Source organism: Momordica charantia (genome assembly GCF_013281855.1).
Source record: "Momordica charantia cultivar OHB3-1 chromosome 4 unlocalized genomic scaffold, Mcharantia_2.0 BLBB01000004.1, whole genome shotgun sequence".
NCBI classification, from domain to species: domain Eukaryota; kingdom Viridiplantae; phylum Streptophyta; class Magnoliopsida; order Cucurbitales; family Cucurbitaceae; genus Momordica; species Momordica charantia.
This window is the reverse complement of record NW_028275162.1, coordinates 18,367,401-18,380,590: the sequence shown is the minus strand read 5'-3', so window position 1 is coordinate 18,380,590 and position 13,190 is coordinate 18,367,401. Positions and strand designations below refer to the sequence as shown.

Genomic DNA, 13,190 nt, shown 5'->3' with positions numbered 1-13,190 from the left:
AGACGTTGCATGATAACATCGATTTGCCATTTAGTAGCATATTAGTTATCCTCAAACAATAAATCCAATACTTATAGCATCGATGTACATGTCTCCCTTCTCCGATATAATATCATTTTGCTCGATGTTCTCCTTGTCCTGAACGAATCAAATTATAATAAAGCAACATAGAGTATCGTTGAATGAGCCACTAATCAAGATGAGTACTATCAAAACAATACAAGCAAACCTTTTTTTGGCAAGTCTCTTCTATCCTATTAATCTCATTTAAAAATGTTGTGCATACGAACTCATCTTGCATTACATATTCTTCAGTTTCTTTAACCCCTAGTTCCTTGCAAAATTTAAAACATAGTAAATAGCATTACACATGTCCTTCACAGATTATGAAAATTAAGCATAATTTACACATGTACGATGCATTAATTTTAGATACTCATGTTATTATGATCTTCATCATTATCACTCTTAGTGATAGCTGCACTGTCCTTTGATCCATTGTCCTTTGGTTGATATTCTTTCAAATTTTTGCATGTTGATCACCGCCCTCATTACCACCGTTGTTATCATCCCTTCCACCCCATTCCCATCACCGTCCCCATCCTCCTTTCTGATATCAGTTAATCTCTCATGCACCAGTCGTTTAACACTCTCAATCTTAGAAAAGAGTGTATTGATTTTGCAATTCATGTTATCAAGGCTACTTAACACCATTTCTTTAAACTCTTCAAAAAGTGGAGTTATATACCTTTCATTCGATTGAAAACTCGATGAATTCCTATTCGATGGTTCACCTTCCTCCAAATCTCTTTTTTTTACCTGTAATCGGTGAATTCTCATCTTCCTCGAATATATTTTCAAACTCAAACTGCATTAAAATTAACATATCATTAATATAGTCATCAGTGTGTATATATATATATATATATATATATATATATATGTATGTATGTATGTATATATATGTATGTATGTATGTATATATATATATGTATGTATGTATGTACATACATACATTAAAAATAGAGAAATACATAATACCTCCTCATTCTCGAAAACTCTAATGGCTATATCCCGTCATTCCGGTTGTGATGTAGCCTCCCAATTTACCATTAGTGGTATATCAGTAGATACGTGCTTGACATATTTTGTTTCCGCTGAGAAAGCAATGATATGCATTCGTATGCCCAAATAACCAACGCTAACGGCATTTCAGAGAGTCCCACAACCGATGCATGAGGGTTTTTAATCTCTTTCTTTATAGAGTCGATTGTTGAGTTATAGCAAATACACCCCCACAGGTAGTTCACAAATTGCTCGGTCTCATCAAGAAGCTTGATATATTCCACTTCAATTCCAACTGCTCGATGTTTTCCCAACAAGAAATTTGACAACAAAAATAATTGTGCCATCTTAACCTTATCCTTCTTCTTCACTACATCCATTGAATTAAACAACGTACTTATTGTTGCCCTATTCACAGTGTAGACGCCGTATTTGGTCCGACTCGCTTTCGTTTTTTTTAAAAAAATTTTATTACTGATTTATTTATTTATTATTATTTTTTTATGTTTATTGATTTAGTTTAAAATAACATAATTTACTTTATTATAAAATTTAATATAAAATTTTAATTGAATCAAATTAAGTTTTAAAATTAGATTTTATTTGAAAATAATTGGTTTTTTTTTAAAATTGATTTTAAGATAAAAAAAACAGTTTTTCTCCCCTTTGATTTTTTCCTTCATACAGGTATCCCCTCCCCTTCTTCTCCTCCCTCTTTTTCTCTCTTCTCTTCCCCCCTTTTCTTTTTTCTCGTTAGTTTTTAGGTGTATTTAAGGAGGGCTGCAGTGGGGAGGAGAGGACAGACAGAACACCCATACAGAAGAATTCACTTCCTTCTTTCTCTCTACCATCACCTTCTCTTCTTCTTCACCCAGGCCGGCGACCCCGACGATACACAGACTGCACACGTTCCCCGGTGATCACAAGTTCAGACAACCTGCACCATAGTAGTCCGGCGCAAAACTTCTACAACCGACGCACGGATCACCGACCACCTGACTTCGACCTCGAGTGCTCCTTCACAGTTTTCAGACCCGCGGGCACACCTAGAATTTCCTCACTGCAGTACGTGGTATAGAAAAAGTTGTTTTAGAAATGATTTGGTTTTTTTTATTTGTGTTAAATAAGCTTGTTTTAAATTTGATATTATATATATATATATTTTTTTTTAAAATAATTTTTTTAAAATATGATTTGATATATTTTAAAATAAATTTGTTTAAATATGATTATATATATTTTAAAATACATTTGTTAAAATAAATTTGTTTAAATATGATTTGATATATTTTAAAATAAATTTGTTAAAATAAATTTGTTTAAATATGATTTGATATATTTTAAAATAAATTTGTTTAAATATGATTTGATTATTTTAAAATAAATTTGTTAAAGTATGATTTGATATATTTTAAAATAAAATTGTTTAAATATGATTTGATTATTTTTAAAATAAGTTTTAAATATTTATTTTTTATTTTATTATTATTATTATTTTTTTTTTCATTTTAGTTTTATTTTTTTAAAACATTTTTTTTTTAAAATAAAGATTTGTATGATAAGAATTAATACTAAGTTGTATCATATGGTGTTGGCATAGTGGTAGGTTACTTAGGAGTAATTCAGATGTCTTACGTTCGAGTCTTTGCTTGCCTAAATTAATTTTTTTTTGTATATCATTATTTTACCAAACAACTATTTTAGATAAAATGTTTTTTTAATATAAAAAGAAAACTTTCGTTTTCATAAGATTTCAAATCTTCAAACATTTATATAAAATTTTAAGTAATGTATTAGGATGTTGGCATATTGGTAAGAAATTTGTACATGGACTCTCACATCACAAGTTCAAGTATTGATGGCCCCTAGGCTAAATTTTTTTTATTTATTAATTTCTCTTTTCTACTAAATAATTATTTCAAAAATCCCAATGACAGAAATTGGATCTTTCCAATATTCTCGATGTGATAATTTGTTTTTCTAATGGTCTTTGCGCCACTCATGCTTGTTGGTTCATATTTTATCCTAAAATATGAACCAATATATTTGGGACATTTAAAATCAAACACAAAAGTATATTTCTTTTTGGATCAAAGTATAATAGGATAATTTTTGACAAAATATGGTACCGTTTTCGAACGGGTGTCGTAGGGTGTTAACACCTTTCCTACGCTCAACCGACTCCCGAACCAAAATTATATTTTCGTAGACCAAGTTTTTTTAAATAGGTGACAAATCACACCTCGTAGATGATTGGTGGTGACTCCAAACGCTAATCTCGAAAGAGACCCATCAAGGGATGACGTCGGCCGCTCCGCGTCGCGATGACGTTGCGACAGCTTGGCGACTCCACTGGGGACCTTTAGAGAGTCAAGCCATTATTTTTGTCATTTATTATCTTATTATATTTCTTTTTTTTCCTTTCTTGTTCGCTTTGTTTTTTTTATTTATTAATTTGGTTTGGCATCATATGCATCTCGCACAAATACACAAGCCTCCTACCCGGGCTTTACCTTTAAGATTAGATCGGAGACTGAGTAGTGTGACCTTCGTGGAATTTCGGTTCCCGTGCAGGCGCATGAAATTCTCCACTCAAGTTGACCATACCGCGCAAGCGTATGGAAGATTTGGGGGCCGCTTCCCTCTAGGTTGTGTAGGCATTAACTTTACACTCATTCTAGCATCAGATTTATGCTATTTATTTATTTATTTTGTTTAGTTTGTTTCTGTTGGTGTTAATAAAGTGATTTGTTTAAAAGAGTCTCATACATTCTCTCACTTAGTAATCGTTTTTTTTTACAACAATAAAAAAAGAGTTTCGCAACTTTCCCTTTAAATTTATTTTCTTTCAATTTTACCAAAATTGACCTAAGTCTTAAATCATTAATATTGACAGTAAATTAAAGCATGAGTTCCAGTAAGGTTCCTACCCAAGAGTGGAGAGAGCAAGACCAAGAAATTGTCCGTCAATGGTCAGAGAATATGCAACATACTCATGGTGACGCATTATCACAGAATGTAATCATGCCATTTCAAAATGTAACGTGTCCAGAAAATCAGTTGGATATGGTGAAACGTTTATGGGAGGGTTTAAGACCAGATAGAAAGACCCAGTTCATAAAAAAATATGGCCACATAGCGCAGCTCCTGTACGTGCGAGTAAACTTCTCAGTGTTGAGAGCATTAGTTCAACATTGGGATCTGGCCTATAGATGCTTTACTTTTAGCTCAATGGATATAACCCCAACTATCGAGGAATACCACACCCTCTTACAAATGTCACTGCAAGAGAAAATTGAGGTTTATTCCTATGATGGTGGGTTTACATTGAAAAGGGCAGTATCGCTGCTTGTAGGAAAGATATCTGCTGGTGAGATTGAAAAACATGTGAAAAGGAAGGGAGAAAACACATGCTTACCGATAGAATATATCCTGAGTCTTCAGCAGAGGTTCGTTAATGAAGAAAGGGAGCTATCGCTATTAGCTCTGTGCTTATTTAACTTGGTTTTATTCCTTAAAGTTAGCGGGTACGTTGAGGAGCGGGTGGTCAAGCTGTTTGTCAAGGTAGAAATGGGGGTTAATCTCGTAATACCCATCCTAGCAGAAACCTTCCGAGCACTAAATTTTTGCAGATCGCGAGGAGTAGGGAAATTTATAGGCTGTGTTCAGCTGCTATACATTTGGATCCTCAGCCATATAAATTGTCCACCAGAGTTTAAGAGTCCTTAGGTCAAATTTTCAAGATCGTGGAGTAGATTACAAAATCCCATCATTGAATTCAACCAAGCAGATTGGAGTCAAATCCACCCAGGGAAAGAAGAGTGGAGCATTTTCTTTGCAGGACTAAGGCCAGAAGACGTGGAGTGGAGGGCCCGATGGATGTCAACCAAACCTATGATGTATAGGTGTGGTAAATTTCACAGTCTACCATTATTGGGTCCATGGATGTGTATCTTATGCCCCATTAATGGTACTGCGCCAGATATGAGTACGTCAGTTTATCCCAGCCACACATGACTTAAGAAACTCTGAATTTGCCTATGATGTTGGGTTTTGCAAAAACAAAATTCAGGAGATCGTAAAGGCGTGGAAGACGATTATTAGAATCCAAAGTGGCAATTACCACGATAATATATTTGAAGGATACGAACAGTGGCATTCGAGTAGAGGAAAAACTGTGGTTCTCCTACCAACCGACAAGGGCAAAGGGAAGCTAGAGGTTCCCACTAGGAGAATTCTTTCTGAAATGAGCCCAAATCAAACTACTCAGCGGAAGGTTCGCAGGATAGAATACGAGCTGCGAGAAGGGAACCCCACATCAGCTAAAGAAAGACTACAACTAGGGTTCAATCAAAATCTACCTCGAAACATTGAGCTGGAATTACAACAGGCAAGAAGGGAGGTCGGTTACCAAGGGAAAGAAAACAGACCGCTAGAAGTAGAGGTTCGGGATCCTAACAGAAGAAAGTACGAAGAGAGCTCACAAGCAGCCTTGAGGGCGCGAGACAATCAAATATCACAACAAATGTCTTCTCTACAAATATAAATCATGTCCCTTCGTGAAAAAGCCATTGTGCTGGAGGAGAAAGAAGTACAGTTAGCTCAGTATGCTCAAGAAAATCAAAGATTAAGGGAAACTGTTCAGGTGCTTTCAAGCCGTCTCGACAAAACCCAGAATGTTGCTGATGGGTTAATGCATGATTATGCCCATATCAAGGAACAATACAACCAAGTGGGGTATGAATTAGACCATGTGAAGCGCGATAACACATTGTTGCGTCATAATTCAGAACATGTACTCACCCAAGTCAGACAGGCAGCCCGTAGGGCAGATGGTTTAGCTGAAGAGGCACGGGCTCTCACGTCTGCCATTGCCCCTACACAGCCGAATGACAAAAACACACTCAAGTTCTTGGGCAAACTTCGACGAGATCTAGAGCATTGGGGACAGTTTTATTGACACTTTGCTTTAATGTACTTTCAATTCCATGATTTAAGCATTGGAGTTCAAATTTGGCATAATTGTTGTTTTCTTGTAATCTTCATTTATTTATTTATCCAATTTATAATAAAGTCACAATCTTATTTATTTATGGTTTTCTTTCTCTTTCTTTTGGTCTTCTATTTTTCTAAAAAACAAAAGGGATTGTTCAAGATAGCTCGCTCACTGGCACCACATCGCACTTACCGTACCAGACGCAGGGCAAGATTAATGATGGAAGATCAAAAAGCCGAGCAGGAGAAAACAAGGAAAGATATTGAGGAGTTGCGAGAAAAGTTAGATGCCATCCTCCTCGCGTTGGAAAAAGGCAAAGCGGCTCCAGATCCTGCTACATCTAGCAACCCTGTCCATGAGCCGCAAGAAACCCCGCCTTATCCACCTGGGTACGGTCCACCTCTTAGGCCAGTGGCAGAGGGTTTCATGCCACAATATACAACGTACAACCCTCTGTATGACGTCCCGGTTGGTCAGTATCCGCATCCCTTTGTTAAGGGAGCTCAGCAAATCCCAACCAACATCATTTTTCGAGAGCCCGAGCAAATGATGTCACCCCCTACAGTCCTTTACCTAGGTGGTCTCCCAGCCAAGACAGACCTAGTCGGACAAAATGCCCCCAGTAACGAGAAGTTCGAAGTTCTGGAGGAAAGATTAAGAGCAATAGAGGGGACAGACGTTTTTGGCAACATCGATGCCTCACAATTGTGTTTAGTGTCTGGTTTAGTCATCCTTCCAAAATTCAAGGTGCCAGAGTTTGAGAAGTACGATGGTTCTTCTTGTCCTAAGAATCATCTTATAATGTACTGTAGGTAGATGGCAGCATACGTCCAAAATGACAAATTGTTGATACACTGCTTTCAAGATAGTTTATCTGATCCGGCCTCTCGTTGGTACATGCAATTAGATAGCTCTCATGTTGGCTCGTGGAAGAATCAGGCCGACTCCTTCCTAAAACAATATAAGCATAACATAGACATGGCTCCAGATCGCTTAGATTTACAGAGGATGGAGAAGAAGAGTACAGAGAGCTTTAAGGAGTATGCTCAAAGGTGGAGGGACACAACAGCTCAACTCCAACCTCCTTTAACAGATAAGGAGCTATCTGCCATGTTCATCAATACCCTAAAACATCCTTTCTATGATCGGATGATAGGAAGCGCTTCCACAAATTTCTCTGATATTATGACCATTGGAGAAAGGATCGAATACGGGGTTAGACATGGGCGAATAACCAGTACTGCCGATGAGCCATTGGCCGCAAAGAAGGCAAGTCATTCCAAGAAGAAGGAAGGTGAAGTGCAAATGGTGGGAGCAGACCGACACTCTTGGAAACAACAACCGTACGGTCGGACACCGCGATACACTCCGTATTATTACCCAACGCCATACGGGTATAATCAACCATTTGTGAATAATGCAACTTCACATTACTCCCCTTATGCTTCCCAAAATTTTCGACCCCCAGCCAGTCAAAATTTCCAACCTAGGGGTCAGCAGCATAATACATTCTATACTCAAGGGCAACAGACTAATAGAGGGGCACGTAAACAGACCCAGTTTGACCCAATCCCCATGACTTATACTGAGCTTTTGCCTCAGTTATTTCAAAATAATCAGCTGGCACCTGTACCTGTAGATCCGATCCAGCCTCCATACCCAAGATGGTATGATGCAAATGCTCGTTGTGACTATCACGCAGGAGCCGTAGGGCATTCAACAGAGAACTGCACTTGAAATACAGGGTTCAAGCTTTGATCAAGGTAGGTTGGTTGAATTTTAAAAAAGAAAATGGGCCTGATGTAAGTAAGAATCCGCTGCCGAATCATCAGAATGTCCAAATAAATGCAATCGAATGCCAAAGGATCGAGTCGAAGAGTAAGGTTGCCGAAATTACAACCCCTATGGAGGAACTATTCGAAATTCTCTTGGGTAGTGGATATGTATCAGTGGAATACTTATGCCCAAACCTCAAGTATAAAGGGTATGATGAAAGTCTGACGTGCCCGTTCCACGCTGGGGCAAAAGGTCACTCCCTAGAGCAATGCAATAGTTTTCGGATGAAAGTTCAAGAGTTATTAGACTAAAAAATCCTTACTGTTGTAAATTCTCACCATAAGAAAGGGATAAATATCGTGGAGGATATCTTGTTTGTTGAGGGCTCAAGTGATTCTCTTAAACCAAAACTCCTCACCGTCTTTTACCGTGAAAAGCCAGATGCATCTAGCTGCAGTCGGAAACCAATCACTATCAGGATCCCAGCTCCTTTCGAGTATAAAAGTTCCAAAGCAGTGCCTTGGAAATATGAGTGCAAGGTAACTGTAGGGCAAGATATATCATTTCCTTCACTCCCAGTTGACAATATCACTGGAGTGGGAGGTTTGACATGAACTGGGAGATGTTATACACCGGATAGCCTGCTAAAGCGCGTGAATGAAACTACTAGTGAAAAGAATAAAGAGAAAGCAAGTGAGAAAAAGAAGGAGAAAGTGGAAGAGGATAAGAAAGGGAAAGCCAAACTCCACGAGGATGTCCATGATGAACTGGTGGAGGCAATTGTTGTAAAGGATGTAAGTCCTAAACAACCTATGTCCGAAGAAGAGACTCAAGAGTTTCTAAAGCTAGTGAAGCAAAGTGAATACAAAGTTATTGAACAATTAGGTCGGACACCAGCAAAGATCTCTATATTATCTTTACTGTTATCGTCTGAAGCACATCAGAATACACTATTGGAAGCCTTGAAGCAGGCTTTCGTTTCACAAGACATCACAGTGGATAATTTGAGCAACGTTGTGGGGAATATAACGACATCTAGCTCCATCACTTTTACAGATGAGGAGATACCACCAGAGGGTACAGGACATACCAAAGCTCTTCACATCTCAGTTAAGTGTAAAAACTTCCTAATAGCAAAAGTCCTTGTGGACAATGGATCTTCTTTAAACATAATGCCAAGATCCACGCTAGAGAAGTTACCCGTTGATATGTCCCATATGAGACCTAGTACTGTGATAGTAAGAGCTTTCGATGGAGCTCGCAGCGCTGTTTTTGGGGATATTGAGATCCCGATCCAAATAGGTCCTTGCACCTTTGACATAACATTTCAGGTTATGGACATCACATCAACTTATAGTTTCTTGTTGGGGCGACCGTGGATACATTCGGCAGGAGCAGTTCCATCCACTTTACATCAGAAAATTAAGTTTGCGGTTGACCAAAAGTTAGTGATCATATCGGGACAAGAAGACATTCTAGTCTCAAGGCTTGCTTCGATGCCATACGTTGAAGCAGCAGAAGAAGCTTTTGAGTCCTCATTCCAATCATTCGAGATTGCAAATGCTACAACTTTACATGGGAAGTTTGGAAGACCTAAGCCACAACTTTTAGAGACCGCCTTTAAAGGAGACAATGGGAGCTTAGACAAACTGCTAAGGATGGCTAAGAATACAAAGAAGTTCGGGTTGGGTTATAAACCAAGTAGAGGCGACATCATTAGAGTGCGAAGTCTGGAAAAAGCAAAACGCCTCTTAAGATTTGAGAATGAGGAGCTTGATTACCCTAGGAGGACTGTCCCACCTCTCAGCCACTCTTTCAGAAAAGTCGGCACAATCCATCAGGAGTACGATGAGAGCTCTGTAGTGGCAGCAGTGACAAAAGAAAGAGAGCAAGTCGAACCTTTTGTCTACCCGTGCCCAGATGGTTTCGAGCTGAGCAATTGGAGCGTGATAGAGCTACCGTCTTTTGTAAATAATAAATCAAAGTAATTGTCCATTTTTTTCCCTTCCCTTCATTTTCTTAATTAATTAAATTAATTTTCTATTTCCTGTACATTCCATCCAGACCTATTATTTGTTTATAATTCTTCCATATCAATAAAGTTTGAGTTCATTCACTTTGTTTCTTTCCTCTACTATTCTCTGGGCCAATTTATTCATTTATTTCTGTTTCTTTTCTTTTCTCTTTTATTATGTCTTAAACAGTAATACTGAGATTGAATGCGATAATGATTCGAAATACGAGCTCGATACACCTATATACAATATTGAATCTGATGAGGAAATAGATGACGAGCCCTCTGCTGAGTTATTGAGAATGCTAGAAGAAGAAGAAAAGATGTTGGGACCCCATGAAGAATTAACTGAGACAATTAACTTGGGATCACAAGCCGAAGCTAAAGAGATTAAAATAGGCACTCATATGTCTTCAGAGAGTCGCAAAAAGTTGATAGAGTTACTTCATGAGTATGCTGATGTTTTTGCTTGGTCCTATCAGGATATGCCTGGTTTAGATACAGACATCGTAGTGCACAAATTGCCGATCAACTCAGAGTTCAAGCCGGTGAGACAGAAGTTACGGAAAATGAGGCCAGATATGTTGATCAAGATAAAGGATGAAGTAAGGAAGCAAATCGATGCAGGGTTCCTTACAGTATCTAATTACCCTGAGTGGGTGGCAAACATTGTCCCTGTACCAAAGAAAAATGGACAAGTAAGAATGTGTGTTGATTATAGAGACTTGAATCATGCAAGTCCAAAAGACAACTTCCCGCTTCCTCATATCGATGTGCTGGTTGATAATACTGCTGGGTTCTCAACCTTCTCTTTTATGGATGGGTTCTCAGGCTACAATCAGATCAAGATGGCACCTGAGGATCGTGAAAAAACCACATTCATTACGCTATGGGGAACTTTCTGTTACAAAGTTATGCCATTTGGGCTAAAAAATGCTGGGGCAACCTACCAGCGTGCCATGGTTACTCTCTTTCATGACTTGATGCACAAAGAAATTGAAGTTTACGTGGATGATATGATTGCCAAGTCAAAACAGGACGAGGAGCACACAACTATTTTAAGGAAGCTGTTTGATCGATTGAGGAAGTTCAAATTGAAACTCAATCCCAACAAATGCATATTTGGGGCAACCACTGGAAAACTCTTTGGTTTTGTAGTAAGCCAAGAAGGCATTAAAGTTGACCCGGATAAAGTCAAAGCAATCTTAGAGATGCCACCTCCACAGATGCAGAAAGAAGTCAAAGGATTTCTAGGACGACTCAACTACATCGCAAGGTTCATATCTCACTTAACAGCAACTTGCGAACCCATCTTTAAATTGCTCCGCAAGAACAACGATGGGGTGAAGATTGTCAAGCAGCATTCGATAAGATTAAGCAGTATTTGCAAGACCCTCCAATTCTTGTGCCACCAACTCCAGGACGACCCCTTATTTTGTATCTCACAGTGACTGAAAGCTCAATGGGATGTGTACTGGGGCAGCATGATGATTCAGGTAGAAAAGAACAAGCTATATATTATTTAAGTAAGAAGTTCACCGATTGCGAGACTAGATACTCTAAAGTAGAAAAAACTTGTTGTGCTCTAGCTTGGGCTGCTCGACGTCTAAGACAATACATGTTGTATTATACCACATGGCTCATTTCAAAGATGGACCCATAAAGTACATTTTTGAAAAGCCGTCTCTCTCGGGTCGAATTGCAAGGTGGCAAGTTCTCTTGTCCGAATATGATATTGTTTATGTGACTCAAAAGGCTATTAAGGGGAGTGCTTTGGTCGACTACCTAGCTCAACAACCTATAAATGACTACATACCGGTAAAGTTCGATTTTCCAGATGAGTATATCTCCACCATAACTGCAAGTGAGGAAATTTTAGACCCGCAAACTTGGACCATGATGTTTGATGGTGCCTCTAATGAGTTAGGTCATGGGATAGGGGCTATTTTGATATCACCCAAAGGGGAACTATACCCTCTTACCGCTAGATTATGTTTTGACTGCACACATAATATGGCCGAGTATGAAGCATGCTCGATGGGCGTCCAAACTGCTGTTGATATGAAGGTTAAGAAACTTAAAGTTTTTGGGGATTCTACGCTAGTAATTCATCAACTAAGAGGAGAATGGGAAACAAGAGACGTTAAGTTGTTGCCTTATAAACAACTCATAACAGAATTGTCACAAGAATTTGATGAAATCTCATTTGATTATTTGCCAAGAGAAAATAATCAAGTAGCAGATGCATTGGCCACATTAGCGGTGATGTTCAATTTAGAACTCAATGAGGATGTCCGTCCGATTAAAGTTGGGAGGAGAGATGTCCCAGCTTCTTGTATGAGCATTGAGGAAGAACCCGACAGTAACCCCTGGTTTCATGACATCAAGCAATATATAAAGAGTAAAGAGTATCCACCAAATGCTTCAGAAAATGATAAGCGCACCCTTCGCAAGTTGACAATGAAGTTTTTCTTAAACGGAGAGATACTGTACAAGAGAAACCATGACATGGTTCTCCTAAGGTGCGTCGAAGGAAGATATGCCAATAGGATTATGGAAGAAGTTCATGAAGGAGTTTGTGGCACTCATGCAAATGGACACATGATGGCTAAACAAATTTTAATAGCTGGCTATTACTAGCTGACTATAAAGACAGATTGTATTAAATATGCAAGAAAATGTCACAAATGTCAAATTTACTCGGATAAGATTAAACTGGGAAATGATTTCTGACCAGTTTAGAGGACCTTATAAGTAGAGGACCTCATTCCGCGATCAGGTACGATGATTTCTGACCTCGAACTAAACTGGGAATCCGACCTATACTGACTTGATCGTCGGAGTGCTCACCTTTTTGTGCAGGTCCGCCCAAGTATTCAGAGGGGTCCGGAGGTCGGGTTCGAGCTGCAATCTGAAATACACTGTTGTGCATATCCTTGCATAAACAGAAAGCATTACCTCCTACAGCAGCGGTATCCACACTCCCAAGAAGCTGTTCCTTCCACCTTCTGAGGCTCTCATCATCCTAAGAGAACAACCATTTTGGAAGGCATTAAATCATTATATGTTGAACACAGCATGAGGTGAAAAAAAGGAAGAAAGAAATGAATGCAAACTGGAACCTTATCTTTCTCAAGTTGTTCTTTGAGGGTACACTGAGGACCCAACTCGATCTTTCTTCCCTCCTCATCTTTATCCTCCTCTGGTGCACATATGGAAGTTTCGCTCAATTTTCTACTCAATCCAACACTGTCCTCCCCCTTTTCTTCTTTAGTTCCTTTTTCTCAGGAGAACCATTTCCTTCTTCCAGACCCATTTCCTCAAAAGACCATCCACCCC

General features: G+C 38.7%; 2 protein-coding genes across 2 annotated transcripts; both read left to right on the top strand.

Moving 5' to 3' along the window:
* The first annotated feature begins 8,278 nt into the window (after nucleotides 1–8,278).
* LOC148211969 (uncharacterized) lies at nucleotides 8,279–11,302 on the top strand. The gene is made up of 3 exons (XM_088122966.1): nucleotides 8,279–8,376; nucleotides 8,478–9,821; nucleotides 10,042–11,302. The coding sequence occupies exons 1-3, from the start codon at nucleotides 8,279–8,281 to the stop codon at nucleotides 11,300–11,302; spliced, it is 2,703 nt and encodes a 900-aa protein (XP_087979092.1).
* Nucleotides 11,303–11,486: 184 nt separating this feature from the next.
* Nucleotides 11,487–12,491, top strand: LOC148211968 (uncharacterized). Its single transcript, XM_088122965.1, has 2 exons — nucleotides 11,487–11,998; nucleotides 12,074–12,491. The coding sequence occupies exons 1-2, from the start codon at nucleotides 11,487–11,489 to the stop codon at nucleotides 12,489–12,491; spliced, it is 930 nt and encodes a 309-aa protein (XP_087979091.1).
* The last annotated feature ends 699 nt before the right edge of the window (nucleotides 12,492–13,190 follow it).

Coding starts and splice junctions, on each gene's coding strand:
- LOC148211968 (XM_088122965.1), top strand. CDS start 11,487: ATGGCTCATTTCAAAGATGGACCCATAAAGTACATTTTTGAAAAGCCG. Junction 11,999..12,073: donor TGGGAAACAAGAGACGTTAA/GTTGTTGCCTTA, acceptor TTATTTGCCAAG/AGAAAATAATCAAGTAGCAG.
- LOC148211969 (XM_088122966.1), top strand. CDS start 8,279: ATGCATCTAGCTGCAGTCGGAAACCAATCACTATCAGGATCCCAGCTC. Junction 8,377..8,477: donor CTTGGAAATATGAGTGCAAG/GTAACTGTAGGG, acceptor TACACCGGATAG/CCTGCTAAAGCGCGTGAATG. Junction 9,822..10,041: donor TTTGTAAATAATAAATCAAA/GTAATTGTCCAT, acceptor TGTCTTAAACAG/TAATACTGAGATTGAATGCG.